This window comes from Physella acuta, unplaced genomic scaffold, assembly GCF_028476545.2.
Source record: "Physella acuta isolate Inbredline_101_S28 unplaced genomic scaffold, ASM2847654v3 ptg000414l, whole genome shotgun sequence".
NCBI classification, from domain to species: Eukaryota; Metazoa; Mollusca; class Gastropoda; family Physidae; genus Physella; species Physella acuta.
The window spans coordinates 195,124-211,357 of record NW_026731933.1 but is presented as its reverse complement, the minus strand read 5'-3'; the positions used below and the strand labels follow the sequence as shown (position 1 = coordinate 211,357).

Below are 16,234 nucleotides of genomic sequence, written 5' to 3'. Positions count from 1 at the left end.
GTCCTGCCTCTGCCAGCTGTTTCCTTGTCGTGTATCTCCACGTCTCCCTTAGCCTTCCCTGTTTTCTTTTTTTATTGAGGAGTCCAGTTTAGTGCCATTCATGCAATATCATTTGGATTCATTCTTAGGACTTTGTCCATCTAGCGACATTTTTGTTTGGATTATTTTGGAAACGGCTACCATTTCCATCTCTCCTAGTAGATTGAAGATGTTGTTTGGAAGCTACTTACCTACATGTAAAAAATAGGATATTTTAAAACCTTTAGGCTGTGATGGATAGTCCCCTGAAAATCCAGCATCACAAGGATACCACATTATATTGATTGCACTACTAATAACATGGAACTTCTTTCTTTACCCTAACTCTTCTTCTGTTCAAGAAGTTTAATAATTTTCCCTTCAGCTGTTGGCACCATTAAGGAAACACCAAAGCCTACATTTTAAAATCCCATACATTGTACAGTGTTTATTAAAATAAATTAAAATATATTGTCCACCTAAGCCCACCAAGCATTAATAGGTGCATGATGTTAAGAAAGCAAAGAATTGCCTAGTAAGCTGTTAACCAAGTTGGTTAACACTGTGCCCACTTTTTCTCACCATGATTGCTTGATTTACAATTTTCATAAAATATTGCTTTGAATCACAATTATCATAAAAAAAAATAAAACAATCAAATTGAATGGCACATTAGTAAATGATGCCGAATCGTGTTTTTCTTGATTAGAAAGCTGATTAATTTTTTCCTCCTCAACCTTTTGTACAGATCAACAAGATGAGGTTTGTCAGTGAACTGGAGGAGTACAGCAAGCAGGTGGACGAGCTGGACCTGTGCTCTGATGTCACCCAGATAGACAACTACAACAAGATGGCTTTAGCATTGCAAGACAGGCTGATTGAAGCTGCTGATAAAGTTTGTTGACCGTTTTTTTTTTTTAGATTTGGTTAAACTCAGATTTCGTCATAGGATGCAAATATCTACAATTTTAATTTGCTAAGTTCTGTTACGTAACACATAGACAATTAAAATTGTAACAGAACATTAGGAAAACCTTTTTTGCCTGTTGTTCAATGAGCAGTGGAGCTAGTCTTAATTTAATGAAACATTTATTTTAACAAGTTAATCTGTTCAAATTAAAAAGAAAAACATGAATATAATGTAAAATATGTATTTTTATACGCTTAAGTTTTCAAATATAGAGAATATAGAGTTAATTTATTATAGAAGTAGGGCCTACTTATAAATATTGATGTTATGATATTGTGACAAGCTTATGTTTATGTTAATTACATTGTAAATATTTTGACTTATTTCAGATTGCCAAGTTTAATGAGGAAGAAGAATCCTTTGGTCTCGAAGTTACCCAGTTCCCACAGCGTGTGGCTGCATTGAACAAAATGAGGCCATATGCCAGTTTGTTCAAAGAGTGTGCACAGTTCAATGAAAATCACAGGTATATTCAAATGTGTTACAATATGATGAAAATCAAAGGCATATTTACAATTAAATACAAGTTTCAGACATAGGGTTAATTTAAAGAATGTAAAAGTCTATAAAAAAATTTCAGAAATTCTAAGTTTGTATTTAATTTTTAAAATTTAAAAAAAAAATACGCTAGTTTAACAGTTTCACTAATAATTGTTTTTTTTATACGCCACTGAATATTTTGGAGGTTTTTATACTAATCTTATACATAAATGGAAACTAATATCCAGATTATAAAATATAAATATTTTAATACAAGTTTTAATAAAATACCATACCTCTGGATTTTTTGCCATAATTTTGATGCATTTTGTAAAGTGTAAGGAGTTGTATTAATATTCCAGAAAATGGATGCACGGCCCGATGGTGGATGTGCTCCCAGAAGAAGTGGATGCATCTGTTGGAGCATCCTTCAGGTCCATTTTCAAACTGGAAAAACAATTCTCCAAGAAACCTCGGGCTGAGGGAATCGCTGCTCATGTAAGGATTTTTTTTAATGTGTTATCACACAAATAAAATGTTTTTATTTTCTACATTTTGCATGGAGTTTTATTTTGTAGCACCATTTTCCTAACATAAAATTAAAGCTCCCAAAAATTGTTAAACTTTAAGTTCAGTTAAACTATTCCAGCTAAATAAGTCAGTTTACTAGAGTTGTTTAAAATTTTTTTTAAATATCCCAAATAACTGAAGTAAATGTTTTAAATTAATAGACATGCTACTGTTTAATGAAGAGCTATGTTAAGTCTTTGTACTCTATTTTTACTTTAACGACCTTAAAATAATAAAAAAAAAGAATGTAATGGAGATTTGAGATCTATTATATAGATATAATGATTTATAATATTTAAGAAAACCTCTTGTTTATAAAAATTTCTTAGAATTTTGTTAATGTAGAATTAACATTAACAATTTTTATGATAACAAAGTGAATTAATAATTGATTTTAGTTCAGGGAAAGAGTGGATTCCTTTAAGCAGCACCTACCACTAATCAATGTGCTGTTTAACCCTGGACTCCGATCTCGCCATTGGGAGCAGATTTCTGAAATATCGGGGTATTCACTTGTGTTTTTTGCTTTGTATAATTTTATTTTTAAAAAAAAAGAGTACCACATTAGCTTTGATAGTAGGATAGACAGTTTCCTACTTTTATGTAAAATAAAAGCAGTGATCAAGTCCAATCCCAGAAAATAACATGTAAAGAGTATTCTTGCTCATCTGATAGTTAAGCTCACAAGTTATGAAGAGGAAAGGATTGTTTTGAACACTGCCACCATTTTATAGTCCATATATTCTTTTCAGGAAGATGATTTCCCCAACAGAGTCAACCAACTTGCAGTATTTTCTGGATCTGGATATCAAGAAACATTTGAATGTCTTTGAACTTGTCAATGAGGCCGCCACAAAAGAGTTCTCTTTAGAAAAAGCACTGAAAGGCATGATGGAAGCCTGGTTACCGGTAAGTTAGAGAGAAACTGGTGTGATCTAGGTGGTAAAACATTACAAATTTATTATGGAGGTTATACATGTAACTCTACTATTGAGAAAATACTTCCAGGGGAAGTAACTGTTATCTAATTATTTTTTTTTCTGAAACAATGTAAAAAAACATTACAAATTTATTATGGAGGTTATACATGTAACTCTACTATTGACAAAATACTGCCAGGGGAAGTAACTGTTATCTAATTATTTATTTTTTCTGAAACAATGTAAAAAACAAGCAAAGGTGATTTTCACATAAAGTTTATTATGTTTTATTTAGATGAATTTCATCACAGTGCCATACAGAGACATGGGCACACATATTCTATCTGGTGTTAGGTCAAGTAGATGACCACATAAAGTTTATTATGTTTTGTTTAGATGAAGTTCATCACAGTGCCATACAGAGACACAGGCACACATATTCTATCTGGTGTTAGGTCAAGTAGATGACCACATAAAGTTTATTGTTTTGTTTAGATGAAATTCATCACAGTGCCATACAGAGACACAGGCACACACATTCTATCTGGGGTAGATGAAATCCAACAACAGCTGGATGACCACATTGTTAAAGTCCAGACCATGAAAGGCTCACCTTTTATAAAGCCTTTTGAAGTCGAAATAGAGTAAGTTGAACTCTCTTACGTTGATATATGCTAGCACAGTAATTTTGTATATTATTCATGGATTTTGTATCATAGGATTAAGTTTTAGAATCTTTGTTTAATAGAGTAAGTTGAACTGTCTCTAATGTTCATATATGCTAGTACAGTCATTTTGTATGTTATTCAGGGATTTGTATTATAGGATTAAGTTTTAGAATCTTTGTTTAATATTAAAAAATGCCATTGATAAAGGTTATTAAACTGCAAATAGATTAATTTCTTCTATTTTAATTGCTAGGATTTTACTGATCTTTTTTTTTTGGTGTAGGTTTACCGACAACTTCAACTTGTTAATTAATATGGTATAAGAATTTAAAAAAAAGTCTTTAAGGTTATCTTTGGGGAAAAATATTTTGACCATGAAGATAAAGTAGACCGATTAAAGAACACTTTTGTTTTAAAAAAAAATTAAAATGTGAAAAATGTAATGTTGCAGAGTATTTGAGAAACAGTTAGTCAACCTACAAGATATTATAGATGCTTGGCTCAAGGTACAAGCAACTTGGCTTTATCTTGAACCTATTTTTAGGTAATGTCAACAAAGTCTGCTTTCACTATTTTTTCTGACTTTAAGATTTATTTCTTACTTTTGTTGTCATGCTTTTGTTTTGGTTTCATTGAACATAAAATGTTTGTAATTATTTTCATTTACTAAGCGCTTTACTTTCCTATTGTTTCACTTGATTCACTTTTTTAACAAAGTTGTCATGGTAAATCAGTCCTAATTCAAAACTAGAGGACACAGTTAATTAAATAATAATAATACTTGAAATCTACTTTGAAATATGTTTATATTTTAATTTTTATAAATATCAAATAGTAGTTTAGTTACTTTTTCTTTTTCATAATGTGAAATAGTCTTCATGTTTTTGTTTAACTACTTTCTTCCTTTTCAAAATGTTAAATAATTTTCTTGTTTTTTTTAACCATTATCCTCCCATATTAAATGTGAAATACCTTCCTGTTTTTTTTTTATTTCTTTTCTCCCACATAAAATGTGAAATATATTTTAGGTTTTTTGTTTAGCTTGCCAGCTCTTATGATGCTAATAAAATGTAAAATAATCGTCAATTTTTTGTTTGGTTAGCTCACCAGATATCATGATGCTAATAAAATGTGAAATAATCGTCAACTTATTTTTGTTTAGCTCACCAGATATCATGATGCTAATAAAATGTGAAATAATCGTCAACTTATTTTTGGTTAGCTCACCAGATATCATGATGCTAATAAAATGTGAAATAATCGTCAACTTATTTTTGGTTAGCTCACCAGATATCATGATGCTAATAAAATGTGAAATAATCGTCAACTTATTTTTGGTTAGCTCACCAGATATCATGATGCTAATAAAATGTGAAATAATCGTCAACTTATTTTTGGTTAGCTCACCAGATATCATGATGCTAATAAAATGTGAAATAATCGTCAACTTATTTTTGGTTAGCTCACCAGATATCATGATGCTAATAAAATGTGAAATAATCGTCAACTTATTTTTGGTTAGCTCACCAGATATCATGATGCAGATGCCCGAGGAAGGACGCAAGTTTAAAACTGTGGACAAGACGTGGAAGGAAGTGATGAAAGTTTGTGTTGCTGACCCCAACGTCATGCAGGTCATAGAGATTGAGGGCATCTTAGCAAAGATGCAGAAAAACAACAACCTTTTGGAACTCATCCTCAAGGTGATCTCATCAGACTTGACTTAATCCTCCTTGTGGAGCATAGACTAATTAGGCTAGGTGTCATTTCAAGATCAATGTTTAAAATTTGAGAATAATTCTCAAGGTGATCTCATCAGACTTGACTTAATCCTCCTTGTGGAGCATAGACTAATCAGGCTAGGTGTCATTTCAAGACTAATGTTTAAAATTTAACTATACTCCTCATGGTGATCTAATCAGACTTGATTTAATCCACTTTACTCCTTGTGGAGCATTGACCAATCACGCTAGGTGTTATTTCAAGACTAGGGTTTACAGTCGAAAATAATTATTGGCTCTATGCTGCAGCCATACAGCTGCTTATCTGAAAGTCTCTAGTTGGAATCTCATGTTCGTAGAACGTACCTTAGTCCACCCAGTTTTGATGGGTACCTGACTCATGTTAGGGAAAGTAAAGGAAGCTGGGCATAGTGCTGAACACAATATCCCTTAACATTGGTCACAGAAACAGGTGAACTCTACTTGTCCCATGGACTGTCAGGTTTGAAAGGGAACTTTATTTACATACTTACTTACTTTGCTGCAGTGCTATCGATAAAATAAGGTGAAATCATGTGTGTCCATATTATTATATGCCACAATGAGTGTAAGTAATTTTACATCCCTTATTCTGACTTGCTGCCACATTGCCCCCCCCCCCTTTCACTGCCAAAAAATCCAACTTGTAATTGTGTTTATATATTTAGTGTAGCCCTACTACCTCACTATCACACATGGGCAAACATGTACAACTTCTTTATTCTCCTTCCCTTCTCACTAGTAATGATATGTAATTAGTTAAACCCATAAAGTGAATGTAAATTAATTAAAATCAATTTTTAAACTCTTTCATCTAGGCCCCACTTTTAATATTTTGTTGTCTTGAATACTAAGAGAATGTTATCTTTTTCATATATACTTAATCAATTATAGCACCAAATCTTTTAAAGTTACCAACTTATTGAAGTAAATATTTTGAACCAGGGCCTCAACGAGTATTTAGAAAAGAAACGTCTGTACTTTCCTCGATTTTTCTTTTTATCAAACGATGAGCTTTTGGAAATACTTTCAGAAACCAAAGACCCTACCAGGTATGTTGTGAACTATTTGCATTATGTGTAGTTTACATCTTTGTTTGTAGCAACAGCTATATCTTTTTAAAAAAATAGGCATGAATTATTTTCTCGCTGTTTCATAAAGATCATATTATGTATAATATATATGCCTCGTACATATTTAAAAAAAATTGTTTTCAGAGTTCAGCCTCATCTGAAGAAGTGCTTTGAAGGAATTGCCAGTTTGACTTTCACAGTGCCAGACAAAGACATAACCCACATCAAATCTAGTGAGGGGGAGGTGGTACTGTTGAAAGATGTCATCTCTACGGCAAGGGCCAAAGGTCAAGTGGAAAAATGGCTGCTGGAACTGGAGACAGACATGGTGACGTCCATCCGGGCTGTAAGTAGTGTCCTATTTTCATCAACGTTTCAAGTTCAGATGCGTGAGTTTATTACTAAAAAGTGCTAGAGGCTATTCACCCAACTATTATTGTATTAAATGAGGGTCAGTTTAGTAGGCCTGCTGGAAAGTGTTAAGAAGCTATTTGCCCAACTATTCTAGTGTTTAGCATCAGTGAGTTTAGTATGTTAGTACTGGTAAATATACTAAATAATATACATTTACTGAAATAAATAGTAAACAAAATGCAGTCTTGATGCACAAATAAACATTATAATTAGCAGTTTGTTTTTAAAAAGTTAATGACTTAACAGCTCCATAGGACTGGATGATTTGACTTCATATTTTAAAATGAAAAAGCTATACTTAGGTAATGCCATGAATACAATCCACAACCATAGTGTGATTAACGGTAGATACAGTAGAACTAACCTAAAACAATGGATAGCCCAAGCAAGGTTGTAAGACCAGCCGAGAGCTCAAGCACCCTGTACTACAGTTATTTTGTGCCAGGATTACTCTGCTGCTATTGTTTTATATCCACAATAAAACAACCTATACTTTTAGTTTTGTGACAGTTTCCTTAACCACACATATGAAATATTGTCTATTTTCATGACAACACTTGAAATATATTATTAAAAAATTTATTTAAAAAATATATTTTCCAATGTTTAGGTAATCAGTGAAGCCCTTGAGGCGTACGTAAAAGAACCGAGATCTTCGTGGGTTCGTGCCTGGCCAGGACAGGCAGTGCTGGGTGTAGGACAAACATACTGGACTACGTATGTGACGGAGTCTATATCAAAGGGTCCCAAAGCTTTGGCTAATTATTTAAAAGTAAATTGTATTTTTTAGTCATTTGTACAAAAAGCTTTTTTTCTGTAGAACTGGCTGGTAGAACAAATAAAGTAAGTTAAGTTACCCTTTCAAACTTCTTTGTTAATGGGGCTGATGAAGTAGTGTGTTCATCTATTTCTGTGAACTATGCATATAAAGGTCAGGAGTATGCTCAACCGGCCATTACTTTCCCCAACATTAGTTTGGTACTCATCAGAGCTGGGTGGACTTAGTGAGTGACATCATACTGACTGGTGCCGAACTTAAGACTTTTGGGTTAGTAGCCATGTGCTCTACCATCTGGGCATGCTATCCCATGGTAGAATGAGGACTAAGGTGAAAATGATAGGGTTAGGGCAGTAATAGATTATGGTAGATTATCACAAATACCACTTTTAAAATTCTAACCATAGCATTTCAACAATCTTTTTCTGTTTCAAAATTTAGTTTGTTACACATCTTTAGATAAATATTCTCTCTTTATCTAAATGAAAATTTTAAACGTTTTTCTTTAAAAAGTTATCTCATCTGGCTGTGTTACTTGTTTTTAGGTAAACAATGAACAGATTGATGATATTGTCGCCCTTGTCCGAGGCAAGCTGTCCAAACAGAACAGAGTCACCCTGCAGGCTCTCATTGTCCTTGATGTCCATGCTCGGGACGTTCTGGCTCAAATTGTTGAAGACGAGGTCTCCAATCCACTAGACTTTAAATGGCTCAGTCAACTCCGATATTACTGGGAGGTAAGTCAGCCATTATTTTAACACCAGAAACCAACATCTTTGATGTTCATTCTTGAGACTCTCATGCTCGTATAGTTGAAGATGTAGTCTTCAGTCCACTAGATTTTAAATGGCTCAGTCAACTCCGATATTACTGGGAGGTAAGTCAGCCATTATTTTAACACCAGAAACCAACATCTTTGATGTTCATTCTTGAGACTCTCATGCTCGTATAGTTGAAGATGTAGTCTTCAGTCCACTAGATTTTAAATGGCTCAGTCAACTCTGATATTACTGGGAGGTAAGTCAGACATTATTCTAAAACCAGAAACCGCCTTTGATGTCATTTCTTGGGGTTTTCCGTTCCACAAGGTTTGATATGGCTCAGCCAGCTGCAATACTACTGTAAGGTTAAAAAAAATTCAGTCATTTGTTTTAACGCCGGAAACCAATATGGACATTATTTTACATGAAGCAAAAATGTTTTGAAATTTTATTTCTTTTGCTGTTACAGAATGACAATTTGGTTACACGTATGATAAACTCCCAACTGAATTATGGGTATGAGTATTTAGGAAACAGTGGGCGTTTGGTTGTGACACCCCTAACAGACAGGTGCTACAGGTAGGTCAAAGGTTAAACTCTTAAATGTAGATGTATTTAGAAATGTTATAGGTATTCTAGAAAAATAATTAGCAAAACACTGTTAGATGTACTTTTGTTTGTTTACATTTTAACAACTCAGATTTAAAAAATGTGTTTTACTTAATGTTAAATTTTAAAATTTAAATAAAAACAACTAGCAACGGGATCTACTAAGCAAATAATAGTTAAATTGTTAAAAAAATAGAAACTGTTTAATTTTGATTATAAAAATCAAAGCCAAAGTTATCAGATTTGGTTGAATAAGTATGCTGCTGAGATTTACCCTTGTTGTCATTTTTATAGTTAAACCATTTTAATTAATATTATTTTATCATAACTTAATTTAATACAGAATTGAATCAAATATTTGTTAATTATTTAATAAAAAAATATTGCAAAGATGATTATTTTTTAAGGAGAGTAACTTTTTTTTAAAATGCTTATATTGACTCTAAAGAGGATCAATGTAGTATCTCCAAAAAACAAATTTTTGAGAAAGAAGTTAGTTTTTAATCCTCATTCTGAACAATGCAATATTATGTGACAATGTTTTTAAAATATTTGCATTCTACTTTTCTGACATTTTACATTTGTGTTTTTGTAGCTTGTATTATTGCCAGCATAAGTATAAATGTGTATTGATTTCATAAAAAGTGGACACACTCCCATACAGTCAATATATTAATGAAATGTTTAAAGTGATAAAAAAATATAACATCTTACTGGTTGATTGAGATGTACCCAATCATTATTTTTGACCTGATAAACAAATTGTTTTTTGAGCAGAGAATAACACTTAAAAAATATTAAAATTAAAGTTTTTATTTTTTATTTTTCATATTTTTAAGAATATATCTAACATATCTTTTAATTGCCTTGATGTTTTCCAGAACTTTCTTTTGTGCATTACACTTACTTTATATATATATATATATATATATATATAAAACAATATATAGGGATAAAGAAGATCTTTTTAATGTGCATAATGTTTTCCAGAACTCTCTTTGGTGCATTACACTTACACCTTGGTGGTGCACCTGAAGGACCAGCAGGTACAGGTAAAACTGAGACCACCAAGGATTTGGCTAAAGCTGTGGCCAAACAGTGTGTGGTCTTCAACTGCTCAGACGGCCTGGACTACATTGCCCTAGGAAAATTTTTTAAAGTAAGGATTTTTACACTGTTTATTCAGTCCAGAATAGCGGGTTCCCAAACTGGGAGGTGTGAATTGTGCTAGGGAGACACAGAAACTATTAAAATTTAAAGTCACTTCATTCTAGATCTAACATTGATAAACAACAAGGGTAAAGAACTCATTATAAATTCAAGGTAACAAAGGGAAACAATCTAAAACTATGTTCCCAAAAGTTTGTAACAATACAGAGAAATTCAATACTAACTAAATAAAATTGCAGATCATTGTTTATTATTTTTCTAATCATGAATGAAAACCTTTTATGACTGTATGTCTAATCACTATACTTAATAATTTAAGAATTACAATAAGAGCCTAGTTTAAACAGAAAACCCTTAGAATTTTGTTTTAAGAAAAACAACTTATAGAGTTTTCTAAATTGCTTATTCAACTTTAGTCAAGAATCTGAAAGTTTGTTAATATGAAATTATTTTTAATATTATCAAATAAAAAAACAATTGTGGGAGGATTGCTACAGATATAAATAAAAAACAATTGTGGGAGGACTGCCATAGATATAACTATTTGAAGAGGAGAATGATAGATTGGATATGGTATTATGTTTGATGGTGCTCAACTTCATTTCCGCAGCTTTAAATATTTATATTATTTTCTTTACTCCCAAATTTATTTCAGCTCTACTTAAAAGCCCAAACCTCCTCTACCCACCACGCGTTTTCACGTTTAAAAAAAAAATTGTAATTAGGTGTTTTGTATTAGATCTAGGTATAAGTAAATCATCTTAAATGAATGAAAGTAGGCTACGAGTAAGAAAGAAGTATTAAAATTGTAAATCTGTATCAGTACTCACAAGCCAATGATGAAAACTGTAATATTAAAGCGAACACGCAAGGCAAACTGTGGCTGTAAATGTCTGAGGCAAAAAAGAGAGAAAAAAAAGAAAACAAAAGAAATATATTGAAAATCTATTTAGAATGCCCCACCATACAAACGAATACAATAGGAACCAAAATAACTACTAGAAACGAGACCTTTAATATAGACATAGCTATAAAACTAAACAAACTCCCTAAACATGGAGACAGGATGGACCTAGAGCAAAAAGCAAGGACTGTAGCTATCTATAGACAGACTATTTGGAACAGTAGAAATAGAGCAAATCACGACAGGGTACAGTTCACTGGAGAGATACAAGACTTGATTACTAGTAGACGATTTGAAAATGACAGCATTCGAACACATACACCAACAATAGCAGCACCACAATGTAAAGAACATGGGACACTGCTTTGGTCGCCTGGTCCTCCCCATCCTAACTGACACATCCCCTATCATCACACCTCCGCCTATATCCTATTGCCACCATAATCGCATCTCCTTCATCCCCATGACCCCCACTCCTATACCCCCACTACCCGCTTCTCATCCAATTTAAAAAAGTATTATTTATGATTATAAAAAAAGGTTAGATCTATATCCCCCCAAACCTCATAAAAAGACAAAATCACCAGAAACAACTCAACATGTCAGGTTTTTGTCTTCTTTTCCCCCTCAGAACCACTCAACAGGCAGTTCGCTAGATTCACGCCTGCCCACCCCTACCCCATACTAAAAAATCACACAACCTATAAACATTATAAAGACACAAAACACTGTATCAGGACCCTCACATACCCACCCTCTTTTAAACGTTTTTGCTCCCATGACCCCTCCTCTCACTTGACTTTGTAGTTTTTCAATAGCACATACTATTCTTTACCTCCCTGTATACACATTGTATATAAAATGTTGTTAAAATAGTTTAAACAGCATATTTGTTTTTTGATATGTATATATTTGTAAATCCATCTTCAATATGTTTATGTAATAACCTTTGGAGATTATTTATTACCTTTGGAGAACACTGTAAACCACTTTGTTTAAAATGAGTTTGATGTTGTTTTATTTGTTTTATTATGAAAATAAAAGTATTTAAAAAAAATATTTAAAACCTGGGTTTAAAAGAATGTCTTGCTCCTTGTAGGGTCTTGCATCCTGTGGTGCTTGGTCCTGCTTTGATGAGTTCAACAGAATTGACCTGGAAGTATTGTCTGTTGTAGCCCAACAGATTCTGACAATTCAGAGAGGTCAGCGCCTGTTTGTTTTGTTTTTTGATCACCAGTTACTTTTTTTTTTGTCGTTAAATCTTACTTACTTAATCCTCGTCACTCCCTGTGGAGTATAGGGCAACAACAAATCTCCGCCATTCCACCCTGACCTGGGCGAGCCACTTTAGTTCATGCCAGGTTTTGCCAGTAGCCTGTACTTCTTCTTCCATCTCCCTCCTCCATGTTCCCAGTGGTCTTCCTCTACTTCTCTTTCCGGGTGGGTTCCACTTCAGCGCCATGTTGGGGAGTCTTTTTTTGCTCATGCGTAGGACATGGCCCAGCCATCTCCATCTCCTCGTTCTAACTTCTGAGACAATGTCGTTTAATCCTGTCCTTCGCCATATTTCCTTGTTAGGGACTTTGTTGTCCTGAGGATGCGTTGGAGGGATCTTCTTTCAAAGCCTCTGAGTCGGCTGTCTACTTTCTTTTTTAGTTTCCATGACTCTGCAGCATAGAGGAGTACAGAACGTACATTAGACTTACAGATCCTTATTTTAGTTCTCTGCTGCTGTCGTTAAATCACAGTTTATTAAATCACCAGTCACTTACCTTTTTGTTAAATTACAAGTTACTTTTCTTTTTGTTAAATTACCAGTTACATTTCTTGTTGTTCAGTCACCAGTTAATTATCTTTTATTAAATCACCAGTTACTTATCTTTTGGAAAAATATCTAGTTACATTTCTTTTTGTTAAATTACCAGTTTAATTTCTTGTTGTTGAATAACCAGTTACCTCTCTTTTTAATCAATACTTATACTTTTTATACAGTTTTTTTTTTCAAAAGAAATAGACAAAGGCAATGTAGTTAATGCACTATTTTAAGGCCTAGACTAAAAAAGTAATATTTCTAATAGTAAACTAATTTGATGTACAACTTATATGATGATTTCATTTTGTAAAGGGTTCCTGTGCATCTGTTTAATCTGCTGTTTTAACATAGCTCATGATTAACAGTACGCTATATGATGATTTCATTTTGTAAAGGGTTCCAGTGCATCTGTTTAATCTGCTGTTTTAACATAGCTCATGATTAACAGTACGCTATATGATGATTTCATTTTGTAAAGGGTTCCAGTGCATCTGTTTAATCTGCTGTTTTAACATAGCTCATGATTAACAGTACGCTATATGATGATTTCATTTTGTAAAGGGTTTAAGTGCATCTGTTTAATCTGCTGTTTTAACATAGCTCATGATTAACAGTACGCTATATGATGATTTCATTTTGTAAAGGGTTTCAGTGCATCTGTTTAATCTGCTGTTTTAACATAGCTCATGATTAACAGTACGCTATATGATGATTTCATTTTGTAAAGGGTTTCAGTGCATCTGTTTAATCTGCTGTTTTAACATAGCTCATGATTAACAGTACGCTATATGATGATTTCATTTTGTAAAGGGTTTCAGTGCATCTGTTTAATCTGCTGTTTTAACATAGCTCATGATTAACAGTACGCTATATGATGATTTCATTTTGTAAAGGGTTTCAGTGCATCTGTTTAATCTGCTGTTTTAACATAGCTCATGATTAACAGTACGCTATATGATGATTTCATTTTGTAAAGGGTTTCAGTGCATCTGTTTAATCTGCTGTTTTAACATAGCTCATGATTAACAGTACGCTATATGATGATTTCATTTTGTAAAGGGTTCTTCCAGTGCATCTGTTTAATCTGCTGTTTAACATGATTAACAGTACACCGCATTATATGCATAGCCTTTGTTTTGATTAGTATCTACAGTCAGGGTTTAATGTCTTTGTACAGGAATCAACTCTGGAGCAGAAACTCTTGTGTTTGAAGGGACGGAGATCAAACTAGATCCTACCTGCTCTGTGTTCATCACAATGAATCCTGGGTACGCCGGTCGATCCGAGCTGCCTGACAATTTAAAGGTGGGCGCTTGTAGAAAGAAGTTACATAGTGATTTTTTTCTTGGACAAGTGGTGATCCTACTCTAATCCAGCCATGCTGTTGAATGAGATTGTGTGGACAGTACAATACCCTGCTCTCTTTTACATTCCCTGTATCAAGTTTATAGGTTAACAAAGCCAGGAAAACTAATCTGTGACTTGAAGATCTATAATCATGTGCTGAACAGATTGTCAAAATTGTCCAGTGTATCTTCTTCTTTTTTGCCCAAGTGGAGCATAGGCCATTTACTTTCCTGCTCTTTGCTGGGTTTTTTTTTCTACATGACAAGTGTATTTGGGTCTCCCTCTTTCTCTTGATCCTTGTGGATTCCATGAAATCTGGTCTTGTAATACTTGTTGCTAGTTTCCTCAATGTATGGCTAATCCATCTCAACTTCTGACCAGTGTATAGGTCTCATTTTTATATACCATTAAAATGGAGTATATCAGCAAGAAAAAGGTCTTCCTAATTTTATGTGTTCCATTCATCTAAACAACGGATAAGTAAAAAAAGTAAAGAATCCAGTTAAGACCTAGCCATCCATTGAGCAGATGAAGTAGAGTTCATAAATATGACCTCAGTATATGAACGGTAGGTGTGGTCATCACTTTGCCCAGCTGCCTTTACTTTCCCTAACAGGAGTAAGTTACCCATCAGGTGGACTGGGATGTTCTACTGCCTTGGACCCGAATTCGAACTAGAACCTTACTGCTTAGGCCACACCTTCCCATTTAACAACGTATGACACCTGATTAAAAAGTTAAATTCTTTTTACCCTAGGCTTTGTTCCGAACAGTCGCCATGATGGTGCCAGACTACGCCTTGATCTCGGAGATATCCCTGTACTCGTGTGGGTTCGTCTGGGCCCGGCCCCTCTCTGTGAAAATTGTGGCAACCTACCGCCTTTGTTCCGAGCAGCTCTCCTCACAGAGCCATTATGATTACGGCATGAGAGCTGTGAAATCAGTGCTCACCGCAGCTGGAAACTTAAAGGTTTGGGAGCTGTTGATTAAAATATAAGTAACCATTTATACTTGTAGTATGAAAGCTGTAAAGATTCACCGCAGATGGAAACTTAAAGGTTTGGGAGCTGTTGATTAAAATATAATTCACCGCATCTTGAAACTTAAAGGTTTGGGAGCTGTTGATTAAAATATAAGTAACCATTTATACTTGTAGTATGAGAACTGTGACGTGGTTACTAAAAACGTAACTGTTTGGGGATGTTCATTTATTCTGGTAACTGTTTTTAGATATGGATTTTCTATTTTTCATGTATGGCGAAGCTGATCATCAAAATCAAATATATTTATTTAAAATAACTTTTTCTAATCAAATTAATTAGTAGAGAAAAAAATTTCATCTAAGATAAATATACAACCCTCCATACCTGATGAAGTTACTTTTTTTTAACAAACTAATGCAGCTGAGGTACCCAGAACAAGATGAAAACATTCTAATGCTGCGCTCCATCATTGATGTGAACCTGCCCAAATTCCTGAACCAGGACCTGCCCCTGTTTGCAGGCATCACGTCTGACCTGTTCCCTGGCATCAAGCTGCCAGAGCCAGACTACGTTATCCTGAATGAGAACTGCCGAGCTGCTTGCACCGAATACAACTACCAGTGTACACCATTTTTTCTCACCAAGATTCAAGAGGTCATTTGTCTGTGTATTAACTTTGCCTTAGATATTATAAATAAAATGGAGTAACTGTAAGAAAAAGTTTTCTTTCAAACCTAGCGGTCTATAGGGCAAGTGTTCCTTGTGTATTAACTTTGCCTTAGATATTATAAAATGGAGTAACTGTAGGTTTTTAAATGACATTTTTTAAAAATGATTTAGATGTAAAATTATTTGGCAACACAAGAAATTGTAGTATACCTTATAGTATAATACTTATTTTTCTTAAAAAAATGTTTTAACAAAACACTTTAAAACTGATAAATAGTATTTTTAAAAATAGATTTTAAAAAAAAATTCAGCCAGCTTGGATTAATA

The 16,234-nt window shown here is 33.6% G+C and overlaps 1 protein-coding gene across 1 annotated transcript in view; it reads left to right on the top strand.

The window, feature by feature from the left end:
* LOC131942606 (dynein axonemal heavy chain 7) overlaps window positions 1-16,234 on the top strand; it is a 61,467-nt gene that overhangs the window by 976 nt on the left and 44,257 nt on the right. The window contains exons 3-20 of the mRNA XM_059302491.1: window positions 767-913; window positions 1,318-1,454; window positions 1,831-1,966; window positions 2,437-2,543; window positions 2,791-2,947; window positions 3,454-3,602; window positions 4,078-4,170; window positions 5,149-5,329; window positions 6,332-6,438; window positions 6,604-6,805; window positions 7,484-7,645; window positions 8,197-8,388; window positions 8,882-8,991; window positions 10,012-10,180; window positions 12,195-12,297; window positions 14,086-14,213; window positions 15,013-15,225; window positions 15,659-15,892. Of these exons, the coding sequence (XP_059158474.1) occupies window positions 767-913; window positions 1,318-1,454; window positions 1,831-1,966; window positions 2,437-2,543; window positions 2,791-2,947; window positions 3,454-3,602; window positions 4,078-4,170; window positions 5,149-5,329; window positions 6,332-6,438; window positions 6,604-6,805; window positions 7,484-7,645; window positions 8,197-8,388; window positions 8,882-8,991; window positions 10,012-10,180; window positions 12,195-12,297; window positions 14,086-14,213; window positions 15,013-15,225; window positions 15,659-15,892 (2,727 nt within the window). The remainder of the gene's footprint in view (window positions 1-766; window positions 914-1,317; window positions 1,455-1,830; window positions 1,967-2,436; window positions 2,544-2,790; window positions 2,948-3,453; window positions 3,603-4,077; window positions 4,171-5,148; window positions 5,330-6,331; window positions 6,439-6,603; window positions 6,806-7,483; window positions 7,646-8,196; window positions 8,389-8,881; window positions 8,992-10,011; window positions 10,181-12,194; window positions 12,298-14,085; window positions 14,214-15,012; window positions 15,226-15,658; window positions 15,893-16,234) is intronic.